Raw genomic sequence first — 18,718 nt, 5'->3', positions numbered from 1 at the left:
GTACGTGTATTACAGGGGTGCGTGGGAAGTTACACACGCGATTAGGCTGGGTGGGTCCTCACAGGTGTTCCCTGTACACCCTCCACGGCCCCTGCAGGCAGCCCACAAAACAGGGGACTACCCTGCACACCTGCTCATGTCACCCACCAGCCCCACCCCCCACCATCCAGGGGCACCCTCCACCAGGCCCCCACCCATGTCTCCCACCACCCCCACCCCCCCAGTCACCAGGGGCAGCCTCCACCAGGCCCCCACTCATGTCTCCCACCACCCCCACCCCCCCAGTCACCAGGGGCAGCCTCCACCAGGCCCCCACTCATGTCTCCCACCACCCCCACCCCCCAGCAGTGTAGGGGCACCCTCCACCAGGCAGCCACTCATGTCCCCTATCACCCCCACCCCCCCAGTCACCAGGGGCACCCTCCACCAGGCCCCCACTCATGTCTCCCACCACCCCCACCCCCCAGCAGTGCAGGGGCAGCCTCCACCAGGCCCCCACCCATGTCTCCCACCACCCCCACCCCCCAGCAGTGCAGGGGCAGCCCCCACCAGGCCCCCACTCATGTCCCCTATCACCCCCACCCCCCCAGTCACCAGGGGCACCCTCCACCAGGCCCCCACTCATGTCTCCCACCACCCCCACCCCCCAGCAGTGCAGGGGCAGCCTCCACCAGGCCCCCACCCATGTCTCCCACCACCCCCACCCCCCAGCAGTGCAGGGGCAGCCCCCACCAGGCCCCCACTCATGTCCCTTGCCACCCCCACCCCCCAGTCACCAGGGGCACCCTCCACCAGGCCCCCACTCATGTCTCCCACCACCCCCACCCCCCCAGTCACCAGGGGCAGCCTCCACCAGGCCCCCACTCATGTCTCCCACCACCCCCACCCCCCAGCAGTGCAGGGGCAGCCTCCACCAGGCCCCCACCCATGTCTCCCACCACCCCCACCCCCCAGCAGTGCAGGGGCAGCCCCCACCAGGCCCCCACTCATGTCCCCTATCAACCCACCCGCCCAGTCACCAGGGGCACCCTCCACCAGGCCCCCACTCATGTCTCCCACCACCCCCACCCCCCAGCAGTGCAGGGGCAGCCTCCACCAGGCCCCCACCCATGTCTCCCACCACCCCCACCCCCCAGCAGTGCAGGGGCTGCCCCCACCAGGCCCCCACTCATGTCCCCTATCACCCCCACCCCCCAGTCACCAGGGGCACCCTCCACCAGGCCCCCACTCATGTCTCCCACCACCCCCACCCCCCCAGTCACCAGGGGCAGCCCCCACCAGGCCCCCACTCATGTCCCCTATCACCCCCACCCCCCCAGTCACCAGGGGCAGCCCCCACCAGGCCCCCACTCATGTCCCCTATCACCCCCACCCCCCCAGTCACCAGGGGCAGCCCCCACCAGGCCCCCACTCATGTCCCCTATCACCCCCACCCCCCAGTCACCAGGGGCACCCTCCACCAGGCCCCCACTCATGTCTCCCACCACCCCCACCCCCCCAGTCACCAGGGGCAGCCCCCACCAGGCCCCCACTCATGTCCCCTATCACCCCCACCCCCCCAGTCACCAGGGGCAGCCCCCACCATGCCCCCACTCATGTCCCCTATCACCCCCATCCCCCCAGTCACCAGGGGCAGCCCCCACCAGGCCCCCACTCATGTCCCCTTTCACACCCACCCCCCCAGTCACCAGGGGCATCCTCCACCAGGCCCCCACTCATGTCTCCCACCACCCCCACCCCCCCAGTCACCAGGGGCAGCCCCCACCAGGCCCCCACTCATGTCCCCTATCACCCCCACCCCCGCAGTCACCAGGGGCAGCCCCCACCAGGCCCCCACTCATGTCCCCTATCACCCCCACCCCCCCAGTCACCAGGGGCACCCTCCACCAGGCCCCCACCCATGTCTCCCACCACCCCCACCCCCCAGCAGTGCAGGGGCAGCAGGCAGTCAGGCAGCAGCAGGTGGGAGCGTGCTCGGGCTCTGGGGGGCAGTAGTTCGGCCTTCCGGGCAGGAGCGTGGTATTCCGTGTGCGTACGCGTGGCCAGCTTGGTACGGAGTGATTTTGCACGTGAAAATCCTGCACGTCAGCGTGAAAACTGAGGAAAGGCCCAAAGCGCGTAAGCGCGTCTGTGACATGACCCGCACAGGTGTTTCCCACACAGCACGTGATGACAGAGCACACGTGGAAAGACTGCACGTCAGAGTGTAATTGCGTGTGATTGGTGGAAATGGCCCTACACGCAGAAGTGACAAAGCGTGTGATTTGTGGAAATGGCCCTACACGCAGAAGTGACAAAGCATGTAATAGGTGGAAATGGCCCTAGCGCGTACACGCCGCGTAAGTGACGCTGGACGTGTGGGCCTGTATAAAAGGTACGTGTAGAACACGTTTTCCTTGTACGTGCTTTTCGTGGAGAGCGAGTGGGTGAATTCTGTACTTCTTGTCGTTTCACACGCGATTTACTTCACGGCGTTTCAAGTTCGTATTCCCTGTTACCTCTGACAGCTTTTTCTCTTTTTTTTCTTTTACTGGTTTACCTGGGCCTGTTCCCTCAAACAGTGTTCCCTTCTACTGTTGTCCTGTCTCCTCAGACAGCGTACAAATCTTCTTTTGGCGGGGGTGTTGCCAACCAAACATGCTCCTTTTACACGCTCGTTTACCAGGCAGACGGTGAGTCACGCACGTATCTAACATCAGTGCTTGCCCCGTGTGTAGCCTACCCCTTCAGAGGTCATTCTAGGCTGCATGTGACACGCATACGTTTATTCTTGTGTTACTGGGTGCCACAGCGTAGTGCAGGTTTTTCTTTCTGCACACGTGGTCTAGGAGGGGTTGCGTGCACGTCATCTCCCTTTTTTGGGCCTCCTGTGCGTTGCGTGACCCGTCATCTTTCCCCAGGGATTACATTCAGCCTTGCTAGAGCACTAGGGTACAATTACCATCTGGTACCCAACCCCTTTGACCCCCAATTGCCCAGGACAATAGTCTACATCCACTCCCATACGCACATTAACATCAGTGCCATGGCTGGGAGGCGAGGATTCCGTAAGGGTGACAAAGGTGGAAGAGCCACAAGTGGTGGCCGTGGTGGATCCGGTAGGGGACGTGGTCGTAACTTGCAGGGTGAGCCTGTCCCCCCATGTGTGGAGGACCAGTCACGGGCACCCATAATCCCCCCCTCCCCCCCTCCCATTGAGGCTGATGTGGCTGACACCATCCATGCTCAGCCCTTGTTGGACCAGCCCATTGTGGCACCAGACCTGGCTGACTCCATGGCTGACTTCCAGGTCAGCAGGGCTACGACACGTGCGCTGGTGCACGTTGATGCCATCATGCCACGTGGATCTGGGGCAGCAAGGTCATCTGCTGCACCAAGGAGGCAGGGCGGAGAGGCTGCAGGGGCAGCTGCGGCTCCATCCACCCCAGCCCTCACACACCCAGCCAGGACAGTCGGTCCTAGTCCATGCTGCTGACATTCCCCCTGACACCATCACACTAGAGCCAATGCCTGCACCAACTCCCATGCTGAGTGTGCAACCCCACACTCCTGATACAGAGTCCACCAGGGCTCCTGCCCCTAGTGTCCAGAGTGGCGCAGGACACTCAGGATCACCACCACCTTCCAAGCGGAAGAGGAAGAGTGCTCGTCCGGCACAGGCTGATGCCCCAGACACGGCTACACAGTCCGGCCCGTCCAGGAAGCCCAGCTTCACGGATGACGAACTGAATGCACTTGTCGAGTATGTGTCCGGACATGACAACGAGATGGTCATTGTTGCAGGATCCAAGACCACACCTGCACAACGCCAGGCACACTGGCAGACCGTTGCGGACATCGTAAGTGCCCTTGGAATCGTGAGGCGCACAGCCAATGATTGCTATAAGCGCTGGAATGACCTAAAGCGCAGGGCAAAGAGTAAGCTGGCCTCAAGTCATGCCGCAACTCTAGTGACTGGAGGTGGGTCTCCAGTAGTAGACATGGAACTCACTCCACATGAGTCAGTCGCTGGGACCTACGTCACGGAGGAACAGATCCAAGGAGTGGGAGATCGGGCTGATTACGAGGCATTGTCCGGTGAGTGCACATGCATGTGTGTGTCATCCATGTGCATGGTGTGTGTGTGAGGGCTTCTGTTTGTGTGCCAGGTGAGAGTGTGTGCGCCCGAGTCGTATGGGTCAGCCATGTGCTTCATGCAATCCTTCCTGCGCAGCTGCATTTGGCCATAGCAGTATCCCTTCTGCTAACAGTAGACATCTAGCCCAACTGCACGCCAGTTGCCCTTGAAGTGTCACCTTGCCACAACATATTTGCTTATTTTACACTGTTCATTCAGTCAGTTTGTTTGCATTCCACCACTTTCACTAGGCATGTCGCTGTCCACTAGTCACATGTCTGACATGGGTATGGTAAAGTGGAGTGACTTTGTTACCTGGATATCATTTGTACACACATGTCCCTGTGCAATTGGACCATTTCAGACTGGCAGCTCCAGGTGAAAAATCTGACCTGTTAGAATTAGAAAAGCAATTACATGCGGGAACTGGACTGAATGAATAGGTGCTGCCCTCCTCTCCATCTTCACTCAATAGCAATGGTACATGCCATCTGTGTGATGGCATGTGTGTTTCACCTGGCAATCACAGGCCAATGTGTGATGCCACTGCCAGGCAGCATGCAGAAAATGTGTTCATCTTCCATCTTGGTGTCATCAGTGTGTGCCATTTGCCTGCACTTCATACTCAGTGAGGGTGCATGCATGGGAGGGTTTTAGTCATGTGGGATATGTGTCAATCAAGTACTGGTTCTCTTGCTTCTCAGCCCTCATTGTGTGCCATGGTGCTAATGCCTGTTTCCATTTCTTTGTTTTCATGTCTTTGCAGGGGAAGACGCACCTGATACTGCTGGGGTTGTGGAGATGGTGCAGACCCAGGAGGGGTCCGAGGGCCGACCAACCACCAGTGAGGGACGTGGTGTGGTGGTGGGGGAGAACCCACAAGTGCTGCAGGTCGTGCTCTCAAGGGGTGTCTCTGGCTGCACCTCCCCCGAGCTGTACTCAGGTGTTGATTCGGATGAGACCTACGTGCCGTCGCAGGTGAGTGTTCCAGGAAGGGATTCTGTTCTGTCTCACCCACCTGCACCAGGGTCAGAACCCTCCATGGGGATGTCAGTGTTGGCAGCTACGCCTTCGGTGGTTACGGATGCAGGGTCACACTCTGCGACATCTGATCCTGTTCCTGGGCCAGCAGATCAGAGGGGGAATGCAGTCCTGCAGCCTCAGGCAGTGCCGGCACAGCAAGGCGCAGTTCGCCTTGCCCCAGACAGGTGTGGTGCCCGCCGACGTGGTGGCCGTACGCCACCCGGCAATACCGCATGGGAGCAATCCATTTACGGTATGGCAACCCAACAGGCTGCATCATCCGAGATGATGGCTCAGGCCATGGATAGGGTGGCCACTTCCATTGTCCCCCCAGAAAGGCTGATGGAGCGACTAGAGCAGGCAACCGACTCCATCTGCCAGTCACACAGGGAGGACATGTTGGGGTCCAACAGGGACAGGCGGGCAGCACTGGCGACTCTGCAGGAGGCCATCTCCATTGAGTCCCAGGGCCACAGGGAAGCCCTGAGGCAGGAGCTCCTTCACCTCAGGACGACTCTTGTTGAGCTTGAGGCTTCAACACACCAAAGGACAGAACAGCAGCTGGAGCGTCTCACCCGTACGCTCTCAGCTGAGATGCAGGCAACGAGGGCGGAGGTCCGGGCATCCCGTGAGTTGTTGCATGGGGACCTCCGCACACTCATCCTCCAGAACCAGACCTACCACACCCGCATGCTTGTAGCCATGGAGGAGCAGACTAGGGCCTTGCGTGGGCTGCCTCCCATAGTGCAACCACCTCCGGATGCAGCTGCACAGGGTGATAATAGCGACAGCAGTGATACTCCCACAATAGGGTAGCCGTGTGGGCCATGAGCCCATGGAGGTGTTTTATCTTCCCAGGATCCACGCAGGTGGGTTCTGGTGTGCATCCTGTCCTCGGACCTCCTGGGTGGCCTCCCCAACCCCCCCGGGCCCATCAATGGCCATTTTTGATTGTTTCTTATTTTTATTTTTATTTTGATTTCTTTTATTCCCAATTTTTTTGGGACGATCTGTTGGCTTCCGTGGTTCCTGTGGGCATACGCTGCATTGTGGCTGGGCACATGCAGGCTTGTAATGTATTTGGTTCCGATGCTTGGGTTTGAGTCACACACACCCCTCCTGCTTCCCGTTTCCATGGGCTTGCAAAGGGTGTGCCCAAGTGACAGTGAATTACACAGTGACGTTGGACTCCCATGAGCTGTGTGGGCAGTCTGTAGTCAATACTGTGTATACATTCCTAGTGCATATTGCTGTTGTGTTGTACACTGCATGTTGCATTGATGTGTAACTCTTCTTCTGTGTCTACCTCCCAATTTGCAGGTCCCTTCCTCATGTCCACACAAGGACCTCTAGTCTGGAGATGGGGTCCATGTTGGCAGCAGTGCACCTACAACTCTACATGGCGCCAACACTGCACAGTTGGTAGTGGTGGGAGTGCAGGCATTTCCAGGTGGTGAGACTACTAATATGTAACATTTGTGATGTCATGTTAATGGTAGTACGTGCTCAAGTATGTTGTTGGTCCGGCATTGCTGTGAGCATTTCAGGTGTTGCAGGTTTCTAATAGGGACACTGTACATAGTGAGACTGATGTCATGTTGTGGGGATTACTTTGTTTACCTGCAATTAGCATGACATGGCACGGTGTGTCGTGTGGCGGTGCTGGGGTTGGGTTGGCTGACATGGCACTGTCCTCTTGTTGCATTTTGCAAGTGGGTATTCATTTTAGCTGCTTCAATGTGTAACTTCACAAAACTGCATTGGTGGTGTCTGTGTGGGTAGGGAGGCACACATTGTGACACTTCCAGGTGAACAATCTCAGGCTGATATGGTATTCACGGTTCATTCTCCAGACATTCAGGATCAGTGTCAGGTTGAGTCATCATTGATTGTCAGATGGAATGTGCCAGGGCAGTGTGCACTCCACCGGGGTGTGATTTCTATGTGAAGTAATTAGCCACTAGCTGTGTACGGGCTGCCTCCCCCCGTGCCCTTTCCCCTCCCATGCGCAGCGGCTGTGCATGTGGTTGGGGATGTGGGGCCACCACCATGTCCACGGCCAGGCCCCGGCGTGTTGCAACGTTGTGCAGGACACATGCTGCCACTATGATCCTGCACACTACTGGGGGAGCGTATAACAGCTGCCCGCCAGAACGGTCAAGGGAGCGAAAGCGTGACTTTAGCACTCCGAATGTGCGCTCCACTATGCCCCTGGTTGTAATGTGGGCTGTGTTATATCTTATCTGGGGTGGCGTGGTGGGGTTCCGAATTGGCGTCATCATGTGGGGGCTGAGAGGGTAGGCACTGTCCCCTGTGGAGGTGGTGATTGGTATCATTGGTGGGGTTGTGACCTTGCTCAGTATCCAACATGCATGCATGTGCAGTGGCATACATACTCACCAAGCAGCCATGTATCGCCATGCCGCCCAGCTTCTAGGTCCCGGCTTAGGGTGGACATTCGGTAAATGAAGCTGTCGTGGGTGGAGCCGGGATAGTTGGCATATACTGAGGTGATGATTCCCTTGGCATTACATGCTACCTGCACGTTGATGGAATGCCAGTGCTTGCGGTTCCTATAGATGTGCTCAGATGCCCTGGGGGGACGTAGAGCCACATGGGTGCAGTCGATGGCACCTAGCACTTTGGGGAATCGTGCCACAGCGTAAAAATCCAGGGCGGCAGCATGCCTTTCTGCAGGTGTTCTGGGCAGGTATATGTGCCTGCGGACTGATGGGCGTGCAGTGATGATGTTCAAGACCTTGTGTAGGCAGCGTGACTGGGTGGCCTGTGACACCCCACCCACTATGGCACTTGTCCGCTGAAATGATCCAGTGGCTAAGAAGTGCAGTACATTGAGGACCTTCTCCAGGGGGCTGAGTGCTTGGGAGCACAGGGTGGGTGATGTGAGGTCATCCTCCCACTCACTCACCAGGTCCAGTATAATGTGTGGTGGAAACCTGTACCTCCCATACACCTGGTCATCAGGCATCCCGAAAAGGCTGGTTCTGGGTGTGAATATTCTGGCCCTGACTATCCTCCTCCTCCTCCTTTGGTAGCCCACTGCCACTGCTGTTAGGAACGGTATGTTCATCCTGGCGTCTGAGCTTGTTATTGTTAAAGTCCTCAAATTTATGCTTTGCGCGTGTTCTAGGTGAGCGTGTGACCCGCGCACCCCTGGAATCCAGTTCCCAGTCCAATAGCGTGTGGAAAATCACATGCACCACGGGATACAGCGTGTGACCCGCGCACCCCTGGAATCCAGTTCCCAGTCCAATAGCGTGTGGAAATTCACACGCACCACGGGATACAGGTTCGCTGACGTACTTGCGTGTGTAAGTGCCCGTGCACCCATTAAATACACGTACATAGGCCAATCGCGTGTACGCGCACTTTTGTCCAATTACACGCGATGACACTCTGACGTGCAGTATTTCCACGTGTGCCCCGTCATCACGTGCTGAGTGGGGAACATCCGTACGGGTCACGTCACAGACGCGCTTACGCGCTGAGGGACTCTGGTCCAATAGAATCGCGTATGCGTGCTGACGCGCTTACGCGCTAAGGGCCTTTCCTCGGATTTCACGCTGACGTGCAGGATTTTCACGTGCCAAATCACTCCGTATCAAGCTGGCCACGCGAAAACACACGGAAGACCAGGCTCCTGCCCAGAAGGCCGAGTTACTGCCCCCCAGTGCCCCGAGCAGCCTCCCACGTGCCATCTGCTGCTGCCTCCGTGCCCTGCCATTTGGTGCCTGCACATCAGCCATCTGCAGGGGTCCAGTTGCTGTGTCCACCCCTGCTGGAACTGAAGACTCCCGACTGGGATTACATCGCTCCACAGCCCAGCCCCAGGACCCAGTTGCCCACCCACACCTGCCTCTGGGGTTGCCATGTCGGGCACTTCCACATCTGGCACCAGTGGCAACCCCAGGCCAGAGGGGCAGAGGGGCACCAGCTTCACTGCCACCGAAGTTGGTGTCCTGGTGGAGCATGTCCTGGGGCAGTATGATGCCCTCTTTGAGACAGGGCATGTTGCGGTGTGCTGGTTCTATGATACTTGCCTGTATGTGTGCCATAGGCCATGTATGCATGTATGTGTGCAGGGACATCATGGTAATGCATGTGCAACCAGTGATGTGTGACCCACATGGTTGTTGCATGTGTTCAAATGCCGCATGGGGAGCCCAATGCAGATTTTGAACATGAGAGCATGCCAGTCTCTGTACCTGGACATGGGTGGGGGTGAGGGATGGGTGCTGATGCCAGGTACATATATGGTAGCCATGTCTGTGTGCCTGACCTGCATGTCTGTGACTTGTGCATGCCATGGATGCATGACATATGTGTGTGACAATGCACAGATTCAGTGAAGCAGCCAAATTACCCTTGTATCCGCTGTGTTTGGTGTGTTTGGGGCCAGATGGATGTGACTGAGGTGAAGTGTGTGCATGTGATAGGCATGAGCCATGATGCATGTGAGTTACATATCATTGAATGTTTCAAGAGTCCATTGGACATGCATGGAAATGTCCATGGCATGCACCATGCCTGTTACTGTGTGTGTTTTGCCTGGACTGACCCATGTGTTGTGGAGGGACATGATGGAAGTGTACTTTGACAGTAGTGCTCATCTGCTATTGCTTCCTGTCTAGGGGACCATTGTACAGTGCCCTGATGCTTGTGTTCTTTGTCTCCCTCTACGCAGCGGCTAGTGAAGAAGAGGGCGGAGACGGCGCTGTGGAGCAAGGCGGCGGGGATGCCCCCACGGCTGCAGCGGAAGGGGTGGGTGAGCCCCCACAGGGCCTGCTACGGTGGGAGACGGTGAGGAGCCATCCAGGTTGGTGGTTTGCACAGAGGAGGAGGAGGCCGCCACTGGGGCACACATGGGGCCTGGTGGGGGCATCCCTGCTGGTGCAAGTGGTGCAGTCCAGGGCCAGGGGCAGGAGGCAGCACAGGTCCCCGTGGAGGGGCCTGTGCATGTCGCTGTCCCTGACCCTGTGAGTGCACCACCATGCACCAGCAGGGATGCCCCGTCCCAGGCCCGTCCGCAGGTAGAGGGGATGTCCATGTCACCTGACTCCCCTCCACCTGCGGACGTGGGAACCCCTGGCCGTGCGGAGAAGGTCCTGATTGGGGTCGCGATGCGCACGGCTGTGATTCGTGATGCCGTGCGTGCTTCCCGGGAGGAGCACGCACGTCATCACGAAGTGCACCGTGCCGACGTGGCCCAATTGGGATCGGCCATGTTCGGGGGTTTCCTGCATGTGTTGGCCAAAGTGGCGGCCCTCTCCTCCTCTGTGCAGGCTATCCACCAGTCGTTCTCCTTGCCGTCTTCCAGCCCAGATGCCACCAGGGCCCCCTGTGGACCTGCCCCGACCAATGCAGCCAGCTCGGTGGGGATCCCATCCCTGCCACAGTTGGGAGTCGGAGGTCCAGCAGGGGTGGACAAAACAGCAACTGGACCCCAGCAGATGGAAGATGTGACAGCATCATCAGGCAGGGCACGTGCACGACGGCGTCGGTGGTTTCCATCAGCCTGGATGCCGTCGTGCTGGCAGAGGCAGTGGCGTCGGAGGCAGCAGCGGGCTCGACGTGGGAGGCATCATGGCTCGGGGCCATCAAGATCAGAGGGGCAGGCATCGGCCGGAGGGCAGGGCAACCCTGGGATGGTGGTGTCTTCAGTGTCAGAGCAGTTGGTCCAGCGGATAGGTGCGGAGCGGCAGCGGGCGGAAGAGGAGCGGCTCGCCATGGTCAGGGCGGAGTTCTCCATGCGTCGGGCGTTGAGGTGGGCTGAGTGCCTCGAGGAAGCTCGCAGGGAGTTTGAGCTGGACATGGGGTTATCCCTGCGAGACCTCGGGGCCAGGACAGAGTCCCGCCTCCAGGACATCGACATGGAGTTCGATGATGCCCTGGCCAGCAACATCAACAAGTGAGCCGCAGGACTTGCCCGCTGCCTTTGTATATAGTTATATAGTTAGTTAGTGTTAGGTTTCCTTTATTTGTTTTTATTATTTTGGACCACTCGGACAATGGCCACTTTTTTGTATATATTTTTTTCATTTGGTAGTAGTAGGTTTCCTTTATGGTGTTGGGCTCATGGACCCTGGTACATTCCTGTATTTAGTTTGTTTTTTGAAGGAACATTTTCTTTTTTTCATTATTGTGTTCACCATGTGGAAATGGTTTTTCATTCTTTTGCTTCTACTTCATATTGCTTTGGTTAACATTTGTTTTTGTATTCCTTTTTCGTTTTTTGATTTTTACTTTTGTTCTCCAACATGGACCATTTATTTTGTTATCCACATAGTTGTATGTTTTATTTGTTTACTTATTTTTAATCTTTAATACATTTTTAATTTTTACTTCCACTTGTGTTATTTTGTCTTTGGTTTCATACATGTCATGATATGGGTTTTGACATTCACTTGCAGCCATTGTGTATGTGTGTGTGACGGACATGTGTTCATTTACATACTTGCCATTGGGGTTGTGTCATGTAATTGCATTCACTATGTGGGTGGATGCAATCCTTGCCTGGGTGTTTGTGCTGGGTATGCTGCCCATTACTGCCATGATTGTGTATCGTCACGACCTATGGGCAGGGGGACATGGGTGGGGGCCTGGTGGAGGGTGACCCTGGTGGCTGGGGTGTGGGGGTGGTGGGAGACATGAGTGGGGGCCTGGTGGAGGGTGACCCTGGTGGCTGGGGGTGGGGGTGGTGGGTGACATGAGTGGGGCCTGGTGGAGGGTGCCCCTGCACTGCTGGGGTGTGGGGTGGTGGGAGACATGAGTGGGGGCCTGGTGGAGGGTGACCCTGGTGGCTGGGGGGTGGGGGTGATAGGGGACATGAGTGGGGGCCTGGTGGAGGGTGCCCCTGCACTGCTGGGGTGTGGGGGTGGTGGGAGACATGAGTGGGGGCCTGGTGGAGGGTGACCCTGCACTGCTGGGGTGTGGGGGTGGTGGGAGACATGAGTGGGGGCCTGGTGGAGGGTGCCCCTGCACTGCTGGGGTGTGGGGGTGGTGGGAGACATGAGTGGGGCCCTGGTGGAGGGTGCCCCTGGGGGGTGGGGGTGGTGGGTGACATGAGTGGGGGCCTGGTGGAGGCTGCCCCTGCACTGCTGGGGTGTGGGGGTGGTGGGTGACATGAGTGGGGGCCTGGTGGAGGCTGTCCCTGCACTGCTGGGGTGTGGGGGTGGTGGGAGACATGAGTGGGGGCCTGGTGGAGGGTGCCCCTGCACTGCTGGGGTGTGGGGGTGGTGGGAGACATGAGTGGGGCCCTGGTGGAGGGTGCCCCTGGTGGCTGGGGGGTGGGGGTGGTGGGTGACATGAACGGGGGCCTGGTGGAGGCTGCCCCTGCACTGCTGGGGTGTGGGGGTGGTGGGAGACATGAGTGGGGGCCTGGTGGAGGCTGACCCTGGTGGCTGGGGGGTGGGGGTGGTGGGTGACATGAGTGGGGCCTGGTGGAGGGTGCCCCTGCACTGCTGGGGTGTGGGGGTGGTGGGAGACATGAGTGGGGGCCTGGTGGAGGGTGACCCTGGTGGCTGGGGGGTGGGGGTGGTGGGTGACATGAGTGGGGGCCTGGTGGAGGGTGCCCCTGGTGGCTGGGGTGTGAGGGTGGTGGGTGACATGAGTGGGGGCCTGGTGGAGGCTGCCCCTGCACTGCTGGGGGGTGGGGGTGGTGGGAGACATGAGTGGGGCCCTGGTGGAGGGTGCCCCTGGTGGCTGGGGGGTGGTGGGTGACATGAGTGGGGGCCTGGTGGAGGCTGCCCCTGCACTGCAGGGGGGTGGGGGTGGTGGGAGACATGAGTGGGGCCCTGGTGGAGGGTGCCCCTGGTGGCTGGGGGGTGGGGGTGGTGGGTGACATGAGTGGGGGCCTGGTGGAGGCTGCCCCTGCACTGCTGGGGTGTGGGGGTGGTGGGAGACATGAGTGGGGGCCTGGTGGAGGCTGACCCTGGTGGCTGGGGGGTGGGGGTGGTGGGTGACATGAGTGGGGCCTGGTGGAGGGTGCCCCTGCACTGCTGGGGTGTGGGGGTGGTGGGAGACATGAGTGGGGGCCTGGTGGAGGGTGACCCTGGTGGCTGGGGGGTGGGGGTGGTGGGTGACATGAATGGGGGCCTGGTGGAGGGTGCCCCTGGTGGCTGGGGTGTGAGGGTGCTGGGTGACATGAGTGGGGGCCTGGTGGAGGCTGCCCCTGCACTGCTGGGGGGTGGGGGTGGTGGGAGACATGAGTGGGGCCCTGGTGGAGGGTGCCCCTGGGGGGTGGGGGTGGTGGGTGACATGAGTGGGGGCCTGGTGGAGGCTGCCCCTGCACTGCTGGGGTGTGGGGGTGGTGGGAGACATGAGTGGGGGCCTGGTGGAGGCTGACCCTGGTGGCTGGGGGGTGGGGGTGGTGGGTGACATGAGTGGGGCCTGGTGGAGGGTGCCCCTGCACTGCTGGGGTGTGGGGGTGGTGGGAGACATGAGTGGGGGCCTGGTGGAGGGTGACCCTGGTGGCTGGGGGGTGGGGGTGGTGGGTGACATGAATGGGGGCCTGGTGGAGGGTGCCCCTGGTGGCTGGGGTGTGAGGGTGCTGGGTGACATGAGTGGGGGCCTGGTGGAGGCTGCCCCTGCACTGCTGGGGGGTGGGGGTGGTGGGAGACATGAGTGGGGCCCTGGTGGAGGGTGCCCCTGGGGGGTGGGGGTGGTGGGTGACATGAGTGGGGGCCTGGTGGAGGCTGCCCCTGCACTGCTGGGGTGTGGGGGTGGTGGGAGACATGAGTGGGGGCCTGGTGGAGGCTGACCCTGGTGGCTGGGGGGTGGGGGTGGTGGGTGACATGAGTGGGGCCTGGTGGAGGGTGCCCCTGCACTGCTGGGGTGTGGGGGTGGTGGGAGACATGAGTGGGGGCCTGGTGGAGGGTGACCCTGGTGGCTGGGGGGTGGGGGTGGTGGGTGACATGAGTGGGGGCCTGGTGGAGGGTGCCCCTGGTGGCTGGGGTGTGAGGGTGGTGGGTGACATGAGTGGGGGCCTGGTGGAGGCTGCCCCTGCACTGCTGGGGGGTGGGGGTGGTGGGAGACATGAGTTGGACATGGGTGGGGCCTACTGGCAGGTGCCCCACAGTGCTGGGGGGTCGGGGTGGTGGGGGACATGAGTTGGACATGGGTGGGGGCCTGCTGGCAGGTGCCCCACAGTGCTGGGGGGTGGGGGTGCAAGGGGACATGTGTTGGTGTTCATTAGTTCAAGGAGACATGTGCCTTTGCTGGGGGGCATGCCCATGTTGGATGGGCTGCCTGCGGGACATGACCAGGGATGCAGGGTAGTCCCCTGTGGTGTGGGCTGCCTGCAGGGGCCGTGGAGGGTGTACAGGGTACACCTGGGAGGACCCACACTGTCAAATCACATGTGGGACTCCCCGGCACCCCTTAAATACACGTACCGTGCAGAAATCGCGTGTAAAACTTCCCGCGCACCCCTGAAATACACGCGCCCAGGCTATTCGCGTGTAAAACTTCCCGCGCACCCCTGAAATACACGCGGCCAGGCTATTCGCATGTGGAACTTCCCGCACACCCCTGAAATACACGCGCCCAGGCTATTCGCGTGTGGAACTTCCCGCGCACCCCTGAAATACACGCACCCAGGCTATTCGCGTGTGGAACTCCCCGCGCACCCCTGAAATACACGCGCCCAGGCTATTCGCATGTGGAACTTCCCGCGCACCCCTCAAATTCACGCGCCCAGGCTATTCGCGTGTGGAACTTCCCGCGCACCCCTGAAATACACGCGCCCAGGCTATTCGCGTGTGGGACTTCCCGCGCACCCCTGAAATACACGCGCCCAGGCTATTCGCGTGTGGAACTTCCCGCGCACCCCTCAAATTCACGCGCCCAGGCTATTCGCACGCTCCCCCAGGCCCGATCGCGTGAGGAACTTCACGCGAACCCCTGTAATACATGTAGCCCGCTCCCCCAGGCCCGATCGCGTGAGGAACTTCACACGAACCCCTGTAATACACGTAGCCCGCTCCCCCAGGCCCGATCGCGTGAGGAACTTCACGCGAACCCCTGAAATACACGTAGCCCGCTCCCCCAGGCCCGATCGCGTGAATAACTTCACGCGAACCCCTGTGATGCACGTACCCTGCAAATCGCGTGTGACACTTCCCGCGCACCCCGGTATACATGCACACGTATTTTTTGTCAACGGGTGTCCGTGTTTGTGGGTACCCCTTTGCACGTCATTTTTCCTGGAGGGCCACAGTATGGGACATTCATCATGGCAGTATATAGGTGCTATTTGTTGGCGCACCTTTTGGCGCACATTTCTTACAGCCGCAGAGACGCTACCGCCTCCTTTCTTGTGGCGGTCGTGTTTGTGCCTGTGCGCTGGTTTGAGCGTGCGCTTTTTTCCCCTATTCTATTGCATGAATACGTGTTGTAGGCGAGCGTGTGGGCGTTCCGCGCACTTGTGCCCTGTACTTCCCCCGTGGCGCCCACGTTTTGGCAAGTTGTTCCCCATTCCGAGTGTTACGCCCGTGTTCCGCCTACTTTTGTTGCTTGCGCCGCGCTATGTGCGAATTTCGCTGTGGCCTGTGCGATTTTCGCTGTGACCTGGCGCACGCTGTTAGATGGCCTGTGCGCCAACGTGCGCCAACGTGCGCCGCACACTTTTTTATCGCACATCCGCTGGTTTTCTCGCGCACGGCCTTCCATGAATCGACGTGCGCTGCTTTTCGTGCGATTTTCGCACTTGCACTGCGATTTTCGCTATTCCACTGCGATTCGCACGTTTTTGCCCACTTGCGCCGCGCTAATTATTCCATGAATCGGCCTGTTAGTATTTCAGTTGAGGAAGGGAATCCCCTAATAGAGTTAGGGAGAGGTAGGTGCAGTCTTTATTTTTGTATAATAAAGGTTTATGTCAACAACCATGCCACCTGAGTGTCAGTATCCCCCTTCTGCACCCTTACAGAAGACATTTCAAGAAATGAGGACTCTGTAGGAAGAATGCATCCATTAGAAGGTCACTTATATGAAGGTAAACAGAGGATTTGCATGATTAGCCAACCCCCAACAGTTTTAGCTAACGACTGAAGTAGATATTTAATATCAAGGTGACTATCAGCCTTGCAGTCAGAGGCTTGATATTAAGGTGACTATCAGCCTTGCAGTCAGAGGCAGTTTGCTATATGGCTCAGTGCTCAAACATGGGATCAAGGCCACTTCACCCGAGGTTGGGAAAGACTTTCAGGGATAAGGCTGGATGAAGTCAATCACTGAGGTTGTCTTGAGTGAATTCGTAAAAGGATGTACTGCGATTCATAACTTACAAGAACTTTGGGGGTCGGAGGGAGTCCATGGCAAGATGACCTCTGTAAGAAAGGAAAAAACATTAAGACTTAACAAAGTGTTATTGACACTAACATTCCAGTGCACAAATGAGCTGTAACAAACCATAATTCCAACCACAACCATTCAAACATTTGATACAGTACAATGGATGTCCTGACATGTTAATCTTCCACTATCAACACAATGTACCAAAAAGTCTGAGAGGGGCACAGGGAACTACTCTCCCAGCATTTATCACAGTTTAGGAAAATAAGAAAAGAATTCTCATGAAACCTAAAGTACTCACATATGTGAGAATATTTACGTTTAGCAGAATACTTCTCCCTGATTCCCAAATATAAAAGTGATAAACCGATAGGCATGTCTAGTTCACAGTCTCTAGAAGGGTTCTAGTTGCCATTTGTTTTCACAACATTCTGCATGGAAGGGGTATCTGATAGTGTGGGTTTTCTCTTCCCTGCGCTTTGGGTGAGAGTGAATGACCCACAGTTTGGCCAAAGGGATTCCCGCAAGCAATCCTAGATTTACCTAGTGAGTGGTAAGTGAGACTGAACAGTTAATATTAATTCTTGGCATGCCAATTAGGTGATTATGATACTGTATAATACACATATATCCTTGAATAGGGGATTGTTCCCATAGAGAAATGAAAGTTACTCACAGCAATCACTATGCTACTCATAGTCCATAGTCCAGTAGGACAGTACTGGGATATCATTCCAGGAAAAGGAAAAGGACAGGAGCATGTTATGCAGCAGCATAAGACATGAAATGTGTGCCAGGCACAAGAGCGACAATGCTTCTGCACGTCACCTCCTGCACGCTCTGTGACGTAACTGCAAGTCCTTTATCTGCTTGAGTTTGCACTCAGTATCATATCACCAACAAACATCCCTTTAAAATATAATGGGTGGTTGCTCAATTCAAAATCTACCCAGACAGACCACATTTCATTGCACATTGCCAGGCCTATATGAAGGTAGATGCTACAACAAAAAACAAAGAAATCACATAACTGCACTGAGCCAAGAAACTATCCATAGGCAGATATTCCAAAACCTACTAACCTTCTCCTTTTCAACCACCCTCACTCACCACATGCTTACTACACAAACCCGAGACGGCCAGAGAAAACCCACTCGCAAAACAGCCCAGAACCACACTTCTTCTCAAGCCCTCTCACAAACACCCCTTTGAGCCTGAACACAGACAGTTCAAACACTGGTTGTCTGCCATCTGGGAACAATACGCTTCCAGTGTACAAAACAAAACACACCTAGAAAACTCACAGGCACAGTTACTCCTGGTATGACGCACACCAACATCTGGGCACAACACCTGTCTTCTCTCTTTCCACCCTAACCAACCAACCCCACCCCACTTTGCCTCTCAGAACCACGGGAGTGCCTTGTGGTGTACCAGAAATACGACCACTTGGACGGAGCTGAAACAGAGGATTTTTATTATCTGAAATGAACAACCTACCTTACCGGTCCCTGTTGCTTTGATGAGGTTCCCGATCTTCAACTGAAAACTTAAGGTGCTCGTCAGGATGTTTTGTCAAAATACAATGACTGTCCTCAGTCTGAATCTTATCATGTCTAAGCTGGCCCTACCACTATATACAAATTATAAAACATAAAGTAAATGCTTTTTAGGCTTGGGTTGTAGCTGATCCCCTTCTCTGTTAACAGTTCTTGAAAATAAATGTTCGTCACAGTGCTCTGTGTTTGGCCTTTGCCAGCAGTCCATTGCTCAAAAGTTGTTTCATTTTGATGCAGTTCATGAAAATATGATTCACTTCTTAATCCTTTTCCTATGAGCTGGTTTTCAGTCTTTCATAAACTTAGACATTTCACTGAAGTAGAAAAAGGTTACCATCCCCTTCCAAATACTTAGATCTTGACAGACCCTTTTCAGGGGCATTATGTCTCCTTTCAGGATTGTAATACATTTTTGTGTTTTGGTGAGCTGTCTCTCAAGCGCCTCCTGGTCCAGCTTGTTATTCGTATCTAGGTTTGGTCACTTTAGGACTTTACTGGGCCCTTTAGCCCCTTGGCTTATACCCTGCTTGGTTTTCTGCTCATGCGTAATATTCTTCTCACCCATTCTTTTGCCTTGGTTTTCATGGCGTCAGAGATTAGCATTCTCATAAACTTCACCCCTGTCTGAGATTAATGACTCTGATGTTTCCCCGTCTTTGTTGTGGAGCCTTGCTGCCCACCTCCCTTTCTCAGGCCCAAACTGTGT

General features: G+C 56.9%; 1 protein-coding gene across 2 annotated transcripts in view; it reads right to left on the bottom strand.

The window, feature by feature from the left end:
- MAP4K2 (mitogen-activated protein kinase kinase kinase kinase 2) overlaps positions 1–18,718 on the bottom strand; it is a 1,208,607-nt gene that overhangs the window by 519,458 nt on the left and 670,431 nt on the right. For both annotated transcript variants that reach the window (XM_069645028.1, XM_069645029.1), the window contains one exon: positions 16,447–16,488. In XM_069645028.1, coding sequence (XP_069501129.1) covers positions 16,447–16,488 — 42 coding nt within the window. The remainder of the gene's footprint in view (positions 1–16,446; positions 16,489–18,718) is intronic.

Source organism: Ambystoma mexicanum, chromosome 2p (assembly GCF_040938575.1).
Source record: "Ambystoma mexicanum isolate Mex_15411 chromosome 2p, UKY_AmexF1_1, whole genome shotgun sequence".
NCBI classification, from domain to species: domain Eukaryota; kingdom Metazoa; phylum Chordata; class Amphibia; order Caudata; family Ambystomatidae; genus Ambystoma; species Ambystoma mexicanum.
The sequence above is the reverse complement of the archived record's forward strand: the minus strand, read 5'-3'. Positions and strand labels throughout refer to the sequence as shown.